At 38.7% G+C, this 20,847-nt stretch overlaps 1 protein-coding gene across 2 annotated transcripts; it reads right to left on the reverse strand.

Moving 5' to 3' along the window:
• Positions 1–760: 760 nt before the first annotated feature.
• On the reverse strand, positions 761–19,077 carry LOC125237875 (UDP-glucose 4-epimerase). Of its 2 annotated transcripts, none has more exons than XM_048145104.1 (7): positions 18,795–19,077; positions 6,621–6,870; positions 4,441–4,554; positions 3,499–3,678; positions 2,753–2,866; positions 2,232–2,403; positions 761–1,393 (listed from the first exon to the last, which is right to left on the reverse strand). In XM_048145104.1, the coding sequence occupies exons 1-7, from the start codon at positions 18,821–18,823 to the stop codon at positions 1,161–1,163; spliced, it is 1,092 nt and encodes a 363-aa protein (XP_048001061.1). In that variant the 5' UTR covers positions 18,824–19,077; the 3' UTR covers positions 761–1,160. The 2 variants fall into 2 exon arrangements, with proteins under 2 accessions (XP_048001061.1, XP_048001062.1); XM_048145105.1 differs by lacking the exon at positions 18,795–19,077 and adding an exon at positions 14,662–14,785.
• Positions 19,078–20,847: the final 1,770 nt, after the last annotated feature.

A 20,847-nucleotide genomic window follows, 5' to 3' on the forward strand; every position in this document is an offset into this window, starting at 1 on the left:
GCCGAGTGTGGAATTGAAAAACGAGCAAGTGAAAGGATTCTATAGTTGAACCACGAGCGAAGCGAGTGGTTCGAGAATAGAATCCTGAACTTGCGAGTTTTTTAATACACGAGAAGTAAAATACATTTTCAGTACAGATGGTGTTTTTTTTACGCACTAGTGCGAGAAGTGGTTCATTATATGCCAGGTCGAAACTTCGGAGGCTCATCTGTACTGAAAAACGTCGTACGATACACGTGCGAAAAGGAAATTCGTAACTCGTGTCGATTTAAAACACTCCCTTCGGTCGTGTTTTAATCTATCGCCACTCGTTTCGAACTTCCTTTTTTACGCACTTGTATCGTAATGTACTATTGCACCCGAGTGTAACACAAAACTTTTCCCCTCACTATAGCGAGGAAACTACAACGGAAAAAATTCGTTTATCACTGCTTCCAGTAGTTCCACAGGTGGTAAATCATCTTTGTTACTAGATTCACCTACTTTTATCAATTTTGAAGTAGTTAATTTGACTTTATTCAAAGTCAAATTACTTTACCCACTAGTGGATAAAATGCGTTTTTACCCGCTGGTATTAAAGGACAAAACACGTGTTTCCGAGCTAGTGAGGGGAAAAATTAATAATTATAATCAATTGTGTATTATTTGTACAGCGTTAATAATTAATATTTTAGAATATAATAATTTCCTAGTAGGTGATGGGAAAAGCAGTATGTGTCATATGGCAGCAAAATAATTTCCACCTTGGGCGTTCTGAATGTTCTGATCTCATTACGTTCCTTGGATGAGAGTTGAACTTTGAGATAAATTCTATTTTAGGAATTCTACTTTTGCATCTCTGACTACGCTCAGAATTATATTATAGAATCCTCACCATTTTAATTTAGAAGCCCTCACTACGCTTAGAATTCTATAATAGAATCCCTCGTTATGCTCAGAATTCTTTTAGAATCCTTAGCTTCGTTCAGGATTCAACGCCCTAGCCGTAAAATTATGATTTCGAGAAAAAAAGTGTCTCATATTTATTTAACCTGTACCTGTTTCTCAAGATCGTATCTCAGTAAAAAAACAGTATGAAATTCGGAGCACCTAAATATGTTATGACATTTTCGCAAATTAAAAAAAAAGTGAAATCAATGACAAAAATCGGCTCTTTGAACTTAACTCTTGAAACCATTAGGATGCGCGCTCTGCCACCTCCAAGTATCCCGGCACATGTCCTCTAGCGTCCTTGTCGCACGCCATCCTAACAGCCTGTGCGAGAGTGAGACATCTGCATAGTTCTCAGATATGTCTCCAGGCCGGCGGCCGACTATTTTGTACGGGATCTTGCGACCGCTCGCCTCTTCGAAGGCTTTTATCATTTGGAGGACTGAGTAGCCGACACCGGTACCTGAAAGAAGAATTTAGACTTTTATTTAATTTTTTATCAAATTGGTGGTAAACAAGTGTTGGTGGCCTAGCGGTAAGAGCGTGCAACTTTCGATCCGGAGGTCGCGGGTTCGAACCCGGCTCGTACCAATGAGTTTTTCTGAACTTATGTGCGAAATGTCATTTGATATTTGCCAGTCACTTTTCGGTGAAGGAAAACATCGTGAGGAAACCGGACTAATCCCGATAAGCCCTAGTTACCCTCCAGCAGCAGTCGCTTTCGTAAAACTAGTGCCTACGCCAAATCTTGGGATTCGTTGTCAAAGCTAATCCTAGGTAAATTCTACCGGGCAGCTTAGCTTTTTCATGTTCAGTTCATGACCAGCGGCTAAATCTACGACGTGAATATAGTCACAGACGCCTGTTCCGTCTGAAGTTATCTAGTAGTATAACAGAAATAATATAATACGCACCTAAGTTAACAGCGTGGAACCCGCTAGCGCCCGGTTGTTGTAACTGACGCACTGCACCTTCATGTTTGGCTGGATCTACGACGTGAATATAGTCGCGAACGCTAGTTCCGTCTGAAGTTAGCTATAGTTGTATAACAGATATAATATAATACGCACCTAAGTTAACAGCGTGGAAGCCGCTAGCGCCCGGTGCACGGCGCTTTTATGACCCGCTGCTAAGTCTACGACGTGTATATAGTCACGTTCATTCATTCATTCATCATTTATTTATTCATCATTCATTCATTCATCATTCATTCATTCATCATTCATTCATTCACGATTGTCACGAACGCCTGTTCCGTCTGAAGTTAGCGAGTTGTATAACAGATATAACATAATACACACCTAAGTTAACAGCGTGGAACCCGCTAGCGCCCGGTTGTTTTAACAGACGCACGGCGCGTTCATGACCCGCGGCTAGGTCTACCACGTGAATATAGTCACGGACGCCAGTTCCGTCTGAAGTTGGGTAGTTGTTGCCGAACACTTGGAGCTCTGGAAGACGGCCGACGGCCACCTGGAAGTCAGATTTAACTCTAAATAAAAGTTCTCATGCCATAATACTCATAATAGTAGTTTTGCAAGAATTTGTTTAAAAAAATGCTTTTGTAAGAGTACTGTTATTCATAGCAAGTTACACTGCTCCGCACATGTGTGGGAATAAATTTGCATAGTACTTTTTTCCGGTGAGCTCTAATGGAGTTGAAGTAATGCAGGGGCACCACTGTCCATTACTAGTACAAATGTCCATTACTGGGACATACCAGTGATATGTACGGCATCAAGTTCGGAGTGCCGGCGGGGTCCTCACACATTCGGCCGCTTAGGTGGGCTCAGGGGCAACTCAGTCCATTACTGGGACATACCTGTGATATGTAAGGCATCAGGTTGTTCGGTGTGCCAGCAGGGTCCTCACCGATTCGGCCGCTAAGGTGGGCTCCAACGGGGTTGAAGTAACGTAGGGACACCACTGTCCATTTCTGGAACAACAGAAAAAGACAAATAAACACGGGTTTAGTCACATACTGGCGACTTCATAAGGCAAGAAAAATATTTTACGATGTGGAGATGGTAAAACAAAATCGTTTTCGAACAAATGGAACTCAACTCAATTTAAAATATAGACTCCTTAGCAAAAATGTTGAAAGATGGGTAGCATGAAGATATACGCGCACATCACTCCGGTTCTCGCTTCGCTCGTCGTTACACTCTACTTACAGGGTCGCTCCTGCAGATGTAATACATAATCTTCTCGCAGAAGTACTTGGATTTGCCGTACGGGCTTGTGAGCCCTAGGCCTGTCGGATGAGATTCTTACTATAGAGACTACAGTATGGGGTTCTTCAAAAAAGGAGTGTACAAGTTTCTAATGTGTCGGCAACGCGCATGTGACACCGCTCGAGTTGCAGGCGTCCATAGGTTACGGTGACCGCTATCCATCAGGCGGACCGTATACCTGTTTGCCACTGACGTGGTATAAAAAATAAAATATATAGCAGTGATAGAGGTCTCACTTTAATATGCGCTTATAGCGCAGACGTCGCGTACATTGTTAGTGTCGCGTCACACCGCTCCTCGTTTCGCTCGTCGTCATACACTAGAGTACACTTACAGGGTCGCTCCTGCAGATGTCCTTCATAATCTCCTCACAGAAGTACTTGGACTTGCCGTACGGGCTAGTGAGCCCTAGGCCTGTCGGGTGGGACTCGTCTATCGGCAACTTCTGAGGCTCTCCGTACACAGTGCACGAGGAACTGTAGACTAGTTTGTAGACGCCATGTTTACGCATAACCTGGGGATCATGTTTGCCATTAGTAACTGAAATCGTTCCAAAACGGCTTATCGTGCTCCCACACTGGCATTGTGTGGCAGGAGCATCGCGCCATCGCGCGTCGAGCGGTCCATGTTACACAATGCTATAAGTTATAACAGCCAGTGTGGGAACACCATGGGCCCGTTTCTCGAAAGGTACAAGCCTTGTATTACAAGTGCGCGAACTGTCAAATCGTATGGGTTGTCATGGAAACACACTTGTAATACAAGGCTTGTACTTTTCGAGAAACGGGCCCCAGTACGTTAATTTCAATTTTTTTACACGTATGGTTGTTGGTTGCCAAACAACAGATTAAAAAATCGTAAAGTAAGGCCTAAGAAAGATCAGAGCGGTTAGGTTACCCACCAGAGATTAGTGACAAACATTCAAATTCATACAAAAACAAAAGATGCGGACTTTCTGGGTGACCGATTTAAGTGAGGAGTCACAGAAAGTCCTATCTTCTTCAGTCGGTCCCTCAATGCTGAGGATCGTGACATCACGTCATTCTGTTGAAGACTAGGTCCCTCCATAGGCATCTATTCCTCGCCAAGCGCATGGCCTCGTGCAGTTTTAATTGCATGGGTGCAGTAATTTGAATGCACCATCTAGTAGGGGTAGAAAGTCCTGTAGCCGTATTATATTCGTGTTTCGACCACTTGTTTTTCGTCACCACGACTTATTTACTACTTATTAGAACAGATCAAGATTTTTTTTTCAATAGAACAGATATAAACTTACTTCAAAGAGTGTGCACGTCCCAGAGATGTTGACTTGATAGTACTCCAGTGGTTTATCGACTGACTCACCCACTGCCTTCAGCGCCGCGAAGTGGATCACGCTTTCTATGTTGTGCTGTAAAGAGAACAGCTTAGTTAGGTCAGGTCAGTGTTGCATAATTAACTAATTAAAAAGGTGGTTCTTCAAGAAACGGTACACGAGTTATCAAATCTATATAGAAGTTCCCAGTAGCAGCAACTGGCCGAAAACCGACCCATGTAGCGTCGTGCTGTCCATGACGGTCAATCCAAGCACGAAAATGCCTGATGGTTTTCCTATTTGAAAGATAAACGCATGAGGCGTCACGAGTAGGCCATTTGCCGCGTATGTGGACGAGGGATTCTCTCTCGAGTTGGGCTACACAGCCACGAACGCAAGTGTCGCTCGAAATAGTTAGAATGTTGCTTAAATCATCCGTCACAGATGTAAAGCCTATTATTATTATAGAAGTTGATATGCACATTGCATTTGTTTATTAGATTATGACCTGAAGAGTATACCGCAGAAAACGAAAATCAACGCGTTGAAAACATTGAGCGAAGATCCAGACCTCACTATTCTTCGAGCTGACAAAAATCAACTATTGGCAGGAAATACTTCAAAAAATTTTCGGCATTGATAGGTCACGTAGGATGTCTACAACGACCAGCTTGTGGGGCGTGGACTCTTCTAGAAGAACGGCCATGGTGGATCTGATCTGAGCTGGAATCTATGGATTTCAATCTCAGCTTGTTAAATATCTCACTAAACTTCGCCGCATCCCTAATATCAGCGTCATAGAAGTGCACATTCTTGCCAGTCAGCTCTTCTACTATCAGAGGTTCTGGTTTCTTTTTTTCTGTGAGTGTTGAATAAGTTGTCTATGACGACTAGCTCGTGGGGCGTGCACTCTTCAAGATGGACGGCCACAGAGGATCTAAGGCTGAATGTACAGATTTTGAACTCATGTTGTCTACGATCACTAGCCCGTGGGGCGTGGACTCTTCTAGAAGGACGGCTACAGAGGATCTAAAGTGGGATGTATAGATTTTAAACTCACCTTGTTAAATATCTCACTCAACTTTTCTGCATCCCTAATATCAGCGTCGTAGAAGTGCACATTCTTGCCAGTCAGCTCTTCTACTATCCTCAGAGGTTCTGGCTTCTTCTGTCATATTTCTCTATGCGCGTTAGATAAGTTGTGACTAGTTCGTGGGGAGTTGACTCTTTCACAAGGACGGCCACAGAGGATCTAAGGCTGAATGTATACACCGTGTTTCACTTAACACTAAAAACCTGAAAACCGTTTGAACCAGAATCGAGAGTAGAATCGATTGAGCTATATCTTGATGGCGGTAATATTTTTATTTAAATTAATATTATTATGAAATAAAACTATGGAAACGGATTAAATCGCGTATAATGAACCATAGTTTTATTTCATGAGTAACTATCGCGGTAACCGAAGACAATATTAATATTATTAGTTATTTTTTATGTGCCTATTCTATTGTATTCGTAACCCAACATTGTGTATATCGCATTGCTAGAGGTTGTTTACCTTTTTCAGTATTTGGGGGGTATTAATACTGGCTGGTTACTTGGACGATTATTTTTTTCGCTACGAGTTTGACGTTGTTTGTCAGTTTAATCTTAATGTTTATCATAAGTCATAACAAATTGATCTCGTGCCTAATTACAACCTTGTCATTTTGAATATTGGGTTTAAATTTGCTTACTGCGATTACCTGTCCAATTTGAAGTTTACTGTGACAAAGCTTTAAAGTTTTACAGTGACATCTTAGCTGTCTATTGGTAAACCTTATGTCGTTGCAGTAACGTACACAAATAAATAGTTTTATGGTTTATGATGGTAGTTAGCAATTATTTTATTGAGTGTAGAGCTAAAAGTCAAGTAGAGCTGTACAGAAAATTAAAAATTCAATTTAAAAAAAAGTAACCATCAGATTAAAAGATGAATACTCTAGATGAGTTTAAAAAAATAAAAATCAGTTGGGGTGTCTGAGGTTTTGAGTGATACCGGAAACACGTTGTATATTATGAACTCAGGTTGTGTACGATCACGAGCCCGTGGGGCGTGGACTCTTCTAGAAAGACGGCTACAGAGGATCTAAAGAAGGATGTATAGATTTTGAACTCACCTTGTTAAAGATCTCACTCAACTTCGCCGCATCTCTAATATCAGCATCATAGAAGTGCACATTCTTGCCAGTCAGCTCTTCTATTATCCTCAGAGATTCTGGTTTCTTCTGTCCTTTTTCTCTGTGTGCGTTGGATAGATTATCTACAACGACCAGGTCGTGGGGCGTGGACTCTTCCAGAAGGACGGCTACTGTGTGAGAGCCAATATACCCCGCCCCGCCGGTTATCAGAATCGATGAGGACATTGTGCTGAAAATATGAAGTGTTCGATTAGGTTCTTTAGTTAAGTTAAAAATTGATACCTAATAAAAGGCAAGTGATTCTTTGTTCTTTGGTATGTGACAAGGTAGTAATGTTTCTTCCTATAAGTACCTAAAGGTTGCAGACTGGCCAATATGTATTGGAGTGGCGTTGAAGCTAAGGGAATACCGGTACTAAATTTGTATAGCGGTAACTGCCAACAGAGATTGACGACCGGTCTGGCCTAGCGTGTAGTGACCCTGCCTGCTAAGCCGCGGTCCCGGGTTCGAATCCCGGTAAGGGCATTTATTTGTGTGATGAGCACAGATATTTGTTCCTGAGTCATGGATGTTTTCTATGTATATAAGTTTGTATATTATATATATCGTTAAGAGTTTTGAATGATTCACGGTTATTTTCATTAGACTTATATTGACCGGGATATAGACCGTGATTACCTTTTTGATTTTTGTCGAGCTCCCGATATTTCGACGCAGTTGCATGCATCATGATCACGGAAAACTGACGAAGGCGGGTGGATGTTAAAGTTGTATAGACAGCGCGCGATCTACCCTCCTTCGCGCGCGTCGGCTGCGTTCACTTTCAGCGTTACCACTGGTCGCGTTCACACTCGATGGTCTGTCCAAACACACTACACTCACAGTGTCACTACGTTTGATCAATTCTGACTTCACCGGTTTTTTACACAAACAAATCACTGGATTCCATACATTAGATAGTTTGAAGCCATCCTCACGATTGAAATTTTTATATTTGTTATATTTGTTTGTGGGAGCTCGACAAAAATCAAAAAGGTAATCACGGTCTATATCCATAGCTGGGCATTAACTCGTTAATCCGTTAATCGTTAATTAACGAAGTTAACATTTCGATTAACGGATTAACTTTTAAGTTAACTTTAAAAAATGTTAACGGATTCGTTAACTTCCGTTAAATTTCATCGAGTCCGTTAATCGTTAATCCAGTACCCCAAGCGGCTCGCTGCGCCGCGAAAACCACGTTCTTACTGCTACTTTAAAAGCCCGTAGTACGGCAAAACCTAGGATTTATCGGTAAAAGCAGATCCGTCGGTTATAAACAGTCTAAAGACCAATTGGCGACTTTGGATCACTTATTCGAGAATCTTATTAGGCGTGCTAGATCGATCACTAACCTGGGAATGAGTGCAATCATCAGGTATGACAGACAAATCGCGCAACCGACGCATCGAATTAGAGTCCGGCGCGGGCCTTAGATTACTCTACCAAGTTATCGTGGCCCACAGCATCGAGTTGTCATCTCAAATCTCAATTTGAAGAACCGACGCACCACGATCGCGACCGCATGAATGACCCAATAATTAGGTACCAATCCGAAGTAAAACCTAGGATTTAGCCAACCAACGGCGGTAAAAGCCCGAAGAGACCGTAATTATTACATTTCGGTTTTTTACCGATTGGTGTCACTGGTTTTAATGGTTTTTGGTGGATACTTAGTAAATAGAAATACATAATATCTACAGTGAAGTCCTATTTTTATGACATGTTAACGGATTATCGATTAACTTTAACTTCCGTTAAATCTACCGAAATGTATCGCTTTAACGATTAACGAAGTTAACTTCTTAAGTAACGGATTAACGATTATCGAAGTTAACTATTTGATTAACGGTGCCCAGCTATGTCTATATCCCGGTCAATATAAGTCTAATATATATCGTTGTCTGAATACCCACAACACAAGCCTTCTTGAGCTTACCGTGGGACTCGGTCAATCTGTGTAAGAGATCTTGGTCCAAGACATACATACATACATACATACAATTACGCCTGTATCCCATAAAGTGGTAGGCAGAACACATGAAACTACTAAAGCTTCAGTGCCACTCTTGGCAAATAAGGGGTTGAAAGAAAACGAAACTGTGACATTGCAGTGACAGGTTGCCAGCCTCTCGCCTACGCCACAATTTAACCCATGTCCCATAGTCGTTTTCTACGACACCCACGGGAAGAAAGGGGGTGGTGAAATTCTTAACCCGTCACCACACAGGCTTGGTCCAAGACATAGCAGATTTAGTACAAAAGTCTGGTTTCATACCAGAGTTATTTTAACCCGCTACTGCTATTATCTACACGAGCGTAATTTCTTATCATTGTAAAAAGGAAGAACAAATTCTAAAAATAACAACAGTTTATGATATACATGATGCAAAGCGCTCATTAGGAAACGGAATAATTTTATTAGTTTATTTTTTCTTCTTTCTTTTGGCCTCAGCACCAATAGTTGCCCATTGCAAAAAAAAAATTAGTTGTACTTTTTTACTATTTTTGAATGTAAGTATCCATAACTAATATTATAAATGGGAAAGTGTGTGTGTCTGTTTGTTTGTCCGTCTTTCACGGCAAAACCGAGCTACGAATTAACGTGATTTTTTAGGTGGAGATAGTTGAAGGGATGGAGAGTGACTACTTTTTGTCTCTTTCTAACGCGAGCGAAGCCGCGGGCAAAAGCTAGTTTTTATATAAAAAGTAAATGTTATTCATAGGACTGGCACTCAAAATGAGTTTTCACATTTTAAATGTGTGAGTGGAAACTTTTTTTTTTTTTTTTTAACAAATAAGTACATTATATTTTTCACATTTATGTTTCTCGCCAAACTGAATCAGCGTATCGAATTTATCTACAATACAAGCTAAACTATATGAGTTATTCGGAACTTATGTGCGAAATTTCATTGACATTTGCCAGTCGCTTTTCGGTGAAGGAAAACATCGTGAGGAAACCGGACTAATTCCAATAAGGTCAAGTTACCCTTCGGGTTGGAAGGTCAGATGGCAGTCGCTTTCGTAAAACTAGTGCCTACGCCAAATCTTGGGATTAGTTGTCAAAGCGGACCCCAGGCTCCCATGAGCCGTGGGAAATGCCGGGATAACGCAAGGAGGATGATGACAAGCTAAACGTAGGTATTTGGTGCCTGACAATATAATCTAAGTTTCTAATAACTAACCGTGTATACTAGGTATATCTACTATATCTGGACCACAGACATAAGAAAGAAGGAGATCTAGAATACGCCTGTTTTTGAACCCGCACACACTTGTAGAAGGACGCTCCTATTGGGCTTTTGCGCAAGCACCTCCATTTCTGTTTCTGTATACATGCGAACGACAAGCGAGTCGTGTCATCACGCACGCACACAACGACAACTGTATGCCCAATGAGCTAACAACAGCGAACGTCTGCCGGCGGTCTGTCCGCTCTCACAGGAGATAAATACTGACATTATTTTTAAATTAATTATACTATAATTACGTTTTTTGTAATAAATTGTTTAATTAGTTTGATCTTGTAATTTGACGATCCACTGCAGGTGATATACACACACACACACACACACACATACATACAATTACGCCTGTATCCCATAAAGGGGTAGGCAGAGCACATGAACTACTCAAGTTTCAGTGCCACTCTTGGCAAAAAGGGGTTGAAAGAAAGCGAAAATTGTGACATTGCAGTGACAGGTTGCCAGCCTCTCGCCTACGCCACAATTTAACCCGTCCCACAGTCGCCTTCTACGACACCCACAGGAAGAAAGGGGGTGGTGAAATTCTTAACCCGTCACCACACGGGCAGCAGGAGATAATATTGTATAATATTATATAATTTGGAATATTATTATGTAATTGTTTATTTTTTCTTCTTGAAATTATTGACATGCAATTTATACAGTTATCCTGATCAGAGAGCACCTGGCCTGAATTAGTTAATTTGAAGTCTTATAGCAGATTATGTATATATATACCTATGTAATATCTGTATGATTACGACATATTAAATAAACTAGCTTTTGCCCGCGGCTTCGCTCGCGTTAAATTCGAAAATCGAAATGCTCCATACAAACTTCCACCCCTTTTTTAGGAAAAAAAAAACCGGCCAAGAGCGTGTCGGGCCACGCTCAGTGTAGGGTTCCGTAGTTTTTCGTATTTTTCTCAAAAAGTACTGAATCTATCAAGTTCAAAACAATTTTCCTAGAAAGTCTTTATAAAGTTCTACTTTTGTGATTTTTTTCACATTTTTTAAACATATGGTTCAAAAGTTAGAGGGGGGGACGCACTTATTTTTCCTTTAGGAGCGATTATTTCCAAAAATATTAATATTATCAAAAAACCATCTTAGTAAACCCTTATTTATTTTTAAATACCTATCCAACAATATATCACACGTTGGGGTTGGAATGAAAAAAAAAATCATCCCCCACTTTACATGTAGGGGGGGTACCCTAATAAAACATTTTTTTTCACTTTTTATTTTTGCACTTTGTTGGCGTGATTGATATACATATTGGTACCAAATTTCAGCTTTCTAGTGCTTACGGTTACTGAGATTATCCGCGGACGGACGGACGGACGGACGGACGGACGAACGGACGGACAGACAGACATGGCGAAACTATAAGGGTTCCTTAGTTGACTACGGAACCCTAAAAAAGAAAGTTTAGAAAGAGAAGAAAGTAGCTTTATGTCACTCTCTATTCTTTCGACTATCTCCACTAAAAAATCAAGTCAAATCCCTCCGTTTTGCCGTGAAAGACGGACAAACAAACAGACACACACACTTTCCCATTTATAATATTAATAAGTATATGGATAAAATGTTAGGTGATTAGACTTAATTAGTAACCAACATTAATAAAGGGAAAATTTAACGGTAAAAGTTTTCTTTTCTTATATTTTTTTTTTTTGCTTATTGTATCTTCAAGAACTTGTAAACACTGAAAGGTGAAGCGATAGCAAATATCAGCAGTTTATTTATTATTACAACTGTTTCATTTAAACGGATATTGCAAAACAAAGTGTACATATTCTGTTTTTTCGAACTTCCTACGTTGCCAATAGGGTTTAAGTTCCGTTGTAAGTTGGTGGTACAAACAAGTGTCGTTACTGGCCTGGCCTGGCGGTAAGAGCGTGCGACTTTCGATCCGGAGGTCGCGGGTTCGAACTCGAACCCGGCTCGTACCAATGAGTTTTTCTGAACTTATGTGCGAAATGTCATTTGATATTTGCCAGTCGCTTTTCGATGAAGGAAAACATCGTGAGGAAACCGGACTAATTCCAATAAGGCCTAGTTACCCTTCGGGTTGGAAGGTCAGATGGCAGTCGCTTTCGTAAAAACTAGTGCCTACGCCAAATCTCGGGATTAGTTGTCAAAGCGAACCCCAGGCCGTAACAAATGCCGGGATAACGCAAGGAGGATGATGATGGTGGTAAACAAGTGAAATTACAGTAACGATAAGATGTTATAGACGCGTATAACTCCTGTGGTGACACATACGCGTATCCGTCTGTTTATAACTTTCACACACAGAACACCCCACTAGAAGCCAAATGCAAGCGATATTGTTCGAGACGCAAATCACCAATCCTTGCGGGGTGAGGCGGGCGCGCACGGTGCTGCCATTGGTCGTTTCAAATAATGGCGCGCCTTTACGATTAGCAGTAGGGATGGGAACGGGACATGTCTATTATAGACAATGGTACCGGCACAGTATAATAAAGAGTATTATCATACAGTATGGCCACTCCCGCTCCCCGCTGAAAGTGCCGCCCACCCCTTCTCGGTTACCTCACAGTTACCGTCTGTCAAAAACGCGAACAGTCGACCTGTCAATCCTGTCATATGTCACTCATACAAGCATATTACGCGTTCACCTACACGAGCTTACACTGTACGAGCCTAGGTACGCGCCTCTTTCATATATTTAATCGCCAGTGTCCGAGGTGTGGTACCGGTACTAGTACTTTGGTGAATTTGTTTTGCAACAAATTATAATATTATAATTAAATTATAATAAGGCCTAGTTACCCTTCGGGTTGGAAGGTCAGATGGTAGTCGCTTTCATAAAACTAGTGCCTACGTCAAATCTTGGGATTAGTTTCCAAAGCAGACCCCAGGCTCCCATGAGCCGTGGCGAATGCCGATGCCGGGATAACGCAAGGAGGATGATGATTGTGCTAGCACCTCAATAAAAATCATTCTAGTAACTAATAACTAAACTGTGCATTTTTACTTACGTTTACTAAGTTAAATTATCAACTAAATATTCTAAACTAATCAATCAACTAAATAACACTACAGACTCTACAGATTCTAGATAATTATTCACAAATACAAATCTGCTTTCTTTTATATTTCATAAAATGGTAGCACATGGTACGAACGGTAGTACGAAGTTCCCGCAACAGACATAAACTAACATGGCCCCATCCCTAGTCGTTTACGTGAAAGGGATAGCATATCGCATTGTTAACTAGGCAAAAAGGGATGGACGCGCCGCGGCGCCGCTCAGTACAACCATATTGACCAGTATAAATGAACTCCGCGGATAATAAACAATATTCAACAAAATAATTAATTTGACTTAACTGTGGAATGTTATTCCATCTTTTTTATATGTAGAAGTGTTAGAAGACTTGCCACACCACTTTATGCTGCAACAGACCATTGTTTGCAACCAAATTTGATTATTTAAGATTTTTTCCCGAGCGGACACGAACACTGTTAGCGGGTCGTATACTTGGGCGCTACTGATCGGTGTCGCACGCGTTCAAACTTTTATAAACCTGATTTGTCGTATGCTTGGTGACCGCGAGTCGCCCTGTAAGGGCCGTCTTGTTGTATTGGTCTGTGCTTTCACATTACAAGTAGAAAAACATTCAGAAATAAAACTACAATGTTTGAATCGAAATATACCTCTAATATTTCAGTATACCTACATATAGTGTTTTATAACCCCCGACGCATAAACGACGGGGTGTTATAAGTTTGAAGTGTCTGTCTGTCTGTCTGTTTGTCTGTCTGGCTGTGTGTGTGTCTGTCTGTGGCATCGTAGCTCCCGAACGGATGAACCGATTTAGATTTTTTTTTTGTCTGAAAGCTGAGTTAGTCGGGAGTGTTCTTAGCCATGTTTCATGAAAATCGGTCTACTATGTCGCGGTCGGGGATTTCAAAATTTTAATTTTGTGGTTAGGTTATTCGCGCACTAATTCGCTAAGTAGTTCAATTCTTGTCCGGTCGTAACTATAAAGGGCTATATGTATGTATTGTATGTACTGAACAATGACGTACGATACACGTGCGAAGAGTGAATTGGTAATAACTTGTGTCGGTTTAAAACACTTTAAACACTCCCTTCGCTAGTGTTTTAATTTATCGGCATTCGTTTTGGAACTTTCGAGTTTCTTTTTTTCCGCATTATTGTAGATGTATAAAATACTAGCTTTTGCCCGCGGCTTCGCTTGCGTTAGAAAGAGACAAAAAGTAGCTTATGTCACTCTCCATCCAGTTGAATGAATGATAGATAGTTTATCTCAACTAAGAAAATCACGTCAATTCCTCGCTCCGTTTTGTCGTGAAAGACGGACAAACAAACAGACACACACACTTTCCCATATATAATATTAGTATGGATTTGGATCAAATAATAAATAATTGGCATTGTGATAACGAATATAATACTAGGATTAACTATTATTACTAATGATGTAACCGTCTAAGAATTATATTGTACTATTAACAACTGATAGGAAACTGTAGTGTTTTTAGTACCAATTTAGTCACAATCTCAAAATCACAAGATGTAAAAATAATGAACTACTATGTAAACCTAACTAGCAAACTCGCCCATTCTTCGTCATAGATACTTCGACTATAAACTCACTGGCCACTTACAAATGCAAAACACCAAGCAGCTAAATAAAAAAAAAATAAAAAAAAGACACTTTAAGAAAAAATACAAACTTTTTAAATTAAAGGCAACGACAACGACACGCGCGCGTTCGTCCAACGTGGTGCGGTCACTGAGGCAAAGTTATCAATTGCTCACTCAATTGTACATTACTTGCCTTATCAATGCTTGTATCAGTGTAGTGTTTTGCGATATTACAGTAAATACAGTAATACTGTGTAAAATATGATTGATTCGACATAATCTTGTTAGAATGATAGGAATTTTATTTTATTTCATCATCATTATCAGCTCCCATTTGCCCGCTGCAGAGTTCTTTTCCACTTTACGTCCCTTGTCCCGGTCTCGAAGAAAGAAAAATATTTTTATATAGTCCATAGGTATGATTTGTTTTTCCCTAACAATTTCGCAGTACATTTCTTGTCAGGTAGAAACTTAAGGACCATAAACTTAAAAGCACCGTACGATACACGATTTAGTTTATAGCCACTAGTTTAGAATTTCCTCTTTTCCGCACATGTATCGTAATGATCTATTATTTGCAAACACACGTGAACATAAACAATAAGAACAATCGGATAAAAGCTGCTTCTTAAGATTACGTCTGAAGCTCCCTGTACTATTACAACCCTGTACGGGTGGCGGAAATTTATTCCAGCACTTGGTAGCCGCATATCTGAAGCTATCTCTGCTCTTACCCAACTGCCCCAAAAGTATCTGTAACCATTTTCCAAGCCCACTTAGCCCTTTGAGCATTACCTAAAGAATAACAAACATCCGATATTAGTTAATTTAATGTGATGGTTAATCATCTATAACATAATTATTAAGAACTAGCTTTTGCCCGCGGCTTCGCTTGCGTTAGAAAGAGATAAAAAACCGGCCAAGAGCGTGTCGGACCACGCTCAGTGTAGGGTTCCGTAGTTTTCCGTATTTTTCTCAGAAACTACTGAACCTATCAAGTTCAAAACAATTTTCCTAGAAAGTCTTTATAAAGTTCTACTTTTGTGATTTTTTTCATATTTTTTAAACATATGGTTCAAAAGTTAGAGGGGGGGGGGACGCACTTTTTTTTCCTTTAGGAGCGATTATTTCCGAAAATATTAATATTATCAAAAATCGACCTTTAGTAAACCCTTATTCATTTTTAAATACCTATCCAACAATATATCACACGTTGGGGTTGGAATGAAAAAAAAAAATCAGCCCCCACTTTACATGTAGGGGGAGTACCCTAATAAAACATTTTTTTCCATTTTTTATTTTTGCACTTTGTTGGCGTGATTAATATACATATTGGTACCAAATTTCAGATTTCTAGTGCTAACGGTTACTGAGATTATCCGCGGACGGACGGACGGACGGACGGACGGACGGACGGACAGACAGACATGGCGAAACTATAAGGGTTCCTAGTTGACTACGGAACCCTAAAAAGTAGCCTATGTCACTCTCCATGCCTTCAAGTATCTCCACTTAAAAAATCACGTCAATTCGTCGCTCCGTTTTGCCGTGAAAGACGGACAAACAAACAGACACACACACTTTCCCATTTATAATATTAGTATGGATGAACAAAGATATAGTAGGTAAAATCAAGTCAAATCAAGGGTCATATCAAGGGTGAACAGGCATCTCCGGGGCGAGCTCACTCCATTGTAGACCAGGTCATTGTCTTTGGCTAGTCTGTGGCCAAGAGTAAGCCCATTTATAATTTAAAAAAAAAAACATATATATGTAGAATGAACAAAGATAATACTATTAGTATGTAGTTGGTATCTACTGGTGATAGATAATACTTAGATATCCAATAGCAACTTGTAAATGTAAACAGCAGTGGCAAGGAGACATATCCGGTCAACGAGAAATGCCCTTGTGTGGCCATTAAGTAAACACAGGCCAATTCAAACTTAGACTGATATCATTACGATGTCTGAAGGATAGATAGATAGATAAAATACTCTTTATTGGCACACCAAAAGATACAGAAAAAAATACAGTGGAGGCAAAACAAATGATTATAAATAGAAGCAAACCAGGCGGTCTTATCGATAAAAAGTGATCTCTACCTTTGGGTAGCAGAAATAAAAAATATAATAATAAAAATAAAAAAAAATAAAAACCCCCTACCGCGACATAGTAGACCGATTTTCATGAAACATGGCTAAGAACACTCCCGACTTACTCAGCTTTCAGACAAAAAAAACTAAATCCAAATCGGTTTATTCGTTCGGGAGCTACGATGCCACAGACAGACACACACATAGACAGACAGACAAACAGGCAGACAGATAGACAGACAGATAGACAGACAGATAGACAGACAGACAGACAGACACGTCAAACTTATAACACCCCGTCGTTTTTGCGTCGGGGGTTAAAAAGAGTAGGTGTTACGAAATAAAAAAATCATAATTCTTCTAATTTCCGACATGCAAATTGAATAAACATACACTCTTATACCTACCTCTATATAAGAGAATATAAATAGACTCATAGCATCTCATTCGGATATCGAGCATTCCGCTCGTGCTTATCCATAGCTTTATTGGTGTGGTCGAAACGCACGATTTTTTTACATGCTTTTATTTAACTTGATGTAAGTATGTACGGGTGAAATCTTGCGACTCAATTCTGAAGCAGATTTTCACCGATTGAGCTGAAAGCATTGTACTATCAGCTGCAAAAGTCCATGGCGAATTTATCAATGAATTCATTCATAATTTCTCCATGCACTTTTGCAGCTGATAGTACATAATTATAAACTTTAAGATAAGCACAGCATCCCCCAAAACTGCTTGCACAGTTTGACTGTGGGATCCATGAGTCTATACATAGGTATAAGGTACATAATTATGTACAGTTTCTTAAATTCAGATATACATATCTTTGCTATCATAGGTAGATAGTTAGGTTTTTTTTCTTTTATTGCATTCAGTTACTTGTGAAAATATATGATAATATTGAAAAAAAAAAGATGATGACAAAATGACATCATTTGGACATTGTTCTTATGTTGATCGTTTGAATTGGCCTATTGAAAGTAGGTTACACATGTCATTCTAGACACAAACATGATTTATTTTTAAAAGTAAGTTCAGGTTATTCAGGTCCACGGTGTATGTATATTTAGGTAGGTAGTGTTTAAAAACAGCACGCCTGTTATTGGTGCATAAATATTATGGGTGTCTACTTTATTTACATTATGTTGCTTGCATTGTTTAAGGGAAATTATTATTTTACATTATCTACCTAAGGTAATTGAATAGGTCTAACACATGTACTAATAAACATTATTATTATTTTAAGTATTATTCAAACCTTTTTAAATGTTAATAATTTAACAATGAGATTATTCTTTGCTTGCAAATGCTGTTGTCCAATTGTTATTATTACTTATTGTAGTCTCTTATTAAAGTGTGTATGGCTGTTGTTGTTTCTTCTTATATTGTTTATTTTTTGACAAGCAAGTGAATACACCGTGTTTTTTTTGTTTTCCGTTAAATTCGACATGTTGTTAGGTTCGCTATCACAAACCACCCTGTATATCACTTTTAGTTAAATTCGCAAAAAAATTTCATCGTTTTCATACATAATAAATGAATTAATTAGTGTGACAGACCCTTAAGAATAATATTCAAGTTAGTGTCAAGTGATTGACGGCACATGTCAAAACAAATATTATTGGGAAGTGGTAAAGGCTGTCACACACATGTTCAGTAAATATTTTTATTTTTTTAATAACTCGATAACCATAAGAGTTAAGACGCTAGTTTCTTAGAGGAATTAATTGTATTTAGTCTAAAGAATTATCTCTTAAAGTTAACGGAATTCAATAAAAACAGGGTGTATATGAAATGAAGTTGTTTCCAGTCTTTCTTATTTCATTCATACATTTTAGAAACATTTATATGAACATTTTTTAATAAAATTTTAAATACAAAATGAACTCAACTGGCAGGTTCTTAGCTTGAACATGTTAACCTAACTGTCTTATGATCCAAATAAAACAAACACGATCAACCCAAGGCAGAGACTAACGGCTAAAATTTTACTAAAAATTTGAATTTAATCATGCTAGATTCACAATGTATATTTAATAGCAGCAAATAATTAATCTACACTACAAATGAAAGATAATGACCGTTTCTTATTGTAATATTTAAAAAAAAATTACACTACTTACCCATTAGTTCCATTCGTGTGTGTCTGCATTGTATCACAAGACTGCTGCCTGACTAAATGCTTACGCGGCTACACGAATCCAATTTCAAGGTTTGTTTATTCAATGAAAATTAACTCTTTCCTTCATAGCTATTACACTGGCGGCTGAAATGTTTGTTTACATTATACGGTTATCCTATTAGCTAGTAATTATTTAGGCTTCTAGGTTCGGTATGCTAGTCCTAACGGTAAAGTTAAATCTATTAGGTAGTGCAGTCAGCGCATTTTATTACTGGTTTGGTATTCCCCATATGAAATACCGGAACACCATATCGCTGAAATCTGAACTGAAACAATGAATTGACAGTGACACTGACATTGACAGCTACGACAGCTGAAACTGGCTCTTTGTTCAGGAAATTTTGAAACATGGTAAGTTTAATAAAACTTGTATGTTAATGTACGTTAAATTATTTAACAGTAATTATTATCTTTATCACTCTAGTCAATAAATTTACGAAGACTTTTAAATTATATTTTTATAAAATGCATTATGTCTTGAACAAGAAAGTTGTTAAAAATTGATTTCCGAACGAATCAAATGGTACCATATACATGACTATTCTTCTATTCAGTACTTTTTTATATTTTAAAGAATATTTGTGATAATGTCAACTTAAATTTGATCAATATTTACTACATTTTATAAAATATTAAATTAAATACTCTTTCTTTGTACATACACACCTATTTAAAATCCATTTACATGTAATTCCATGTTGATGGAAATTATTCCACGTATGGAAGATTTTTAAGTGTTGTTGCTGGGCACACTGATTTTCTATCTCTTTCGCTCCCGGTTAGTTCTCAAGGTAGCTGTCGATGAGAATTTTTAAATAATTTTAGTGAAATAAATAGCATTATTACACAAATAATACATTTATCCACCATTTTATTTTATTAGGGATCGAATTATTTTCATAATCCGGCAGTTACGGTAAAGATTACTTAGATATTTTGTGGTGACACTTCGGAAGAGGCCTTATTCCTAAAGACGAGCGTTTTTTGCAAAATAGAACCTTTTTCATTCAAAATTATAAAGAAACTATAAATGATTATTAAAAAAATGATAATGTTCCTAAAAGTACATATCTTAAGCTAGAAAGTCAATTGGTACTACTTTAAAATATGTCTTTTTATACTTCCGAAAAATCAGTTTTTTCGGAAGACGTTTTCAATTTTCATAGTGGGATAGCTCGTTTAGAATCGTGATTGTGCTGTTAAAAATGTTATTTGGGGTAATAAATGATCACAATCCTATTTGTTATATCCTGTACGAGTTAGCTAATACTTTGACATTTTAAGATTTACTTGAAATGGTGGATAAATAACCTTCCGTATCCTCCCCATTTTTTCGATAAAAAGAGGTTTACATTATGTATTTTTCCTGCGATTCCTGCATTTTTTGTAACTCTTAAATAATATTATCCTAAACTAGAACTTCTTATTGACCTATAAGAAAAAAATCATACATATAAGACATACCTTTCTGTCGATAGATATGTTTTTAAAACACCTAAAATTCGAATAAAAGACACTGTGCTAACGCGAGCCCGCTCAGTCTGCGCCGAGCGCTCGAAGACAACGGACCTGCGTTTGATCGTCCGGCGCACCTAGCTTTCGTAAGCAGCTCGATAGTTCCGAGAAGTGCCGTAAACTGCGACTAAACAAATCTTGATCCTTTTTACACCTTATGCAATTTTAGCATTCGACATGCTTTTCATATGATTTTGGATTTTAAGTTATACGTGAAGTTTGTTGAGAGTTTGAATTATTATTATATTTTGGGACCAGGATGAGGTTCTGGTTCTCATGATGATGGAGTCAGGCAGGAGATGTTCAACAGAACTGCTATTCTACTTATCATAACTCCACCATGTTTGGGCTCATTAGATTTGGGCTGATGAGCACCATCGATCTAGATGAGGTCCAAGGTCTCATGATGGAGTCAGGAGGTGGTCAACAGAACTGCTATTCTCCTCATCATAACCCCATCATGTTTGGGCTCATTAGAT

This window comes from Leguminivora glycinivorella, chromosome 22 (assembly GCF_023078275.1).
Source record: "Leguminivora glycinivorella isolate SPB_JAAS2020 chromosome 22, LegGlyc_1.1, whole genome shotgun sequence".
Taxonomy (NCBI): Eukaryota; Metazoa; Arthropoda; class Insecta; order Lepidoptera; family Tortricidae; genus Leguminivora; species Leguminivora glycinivorella.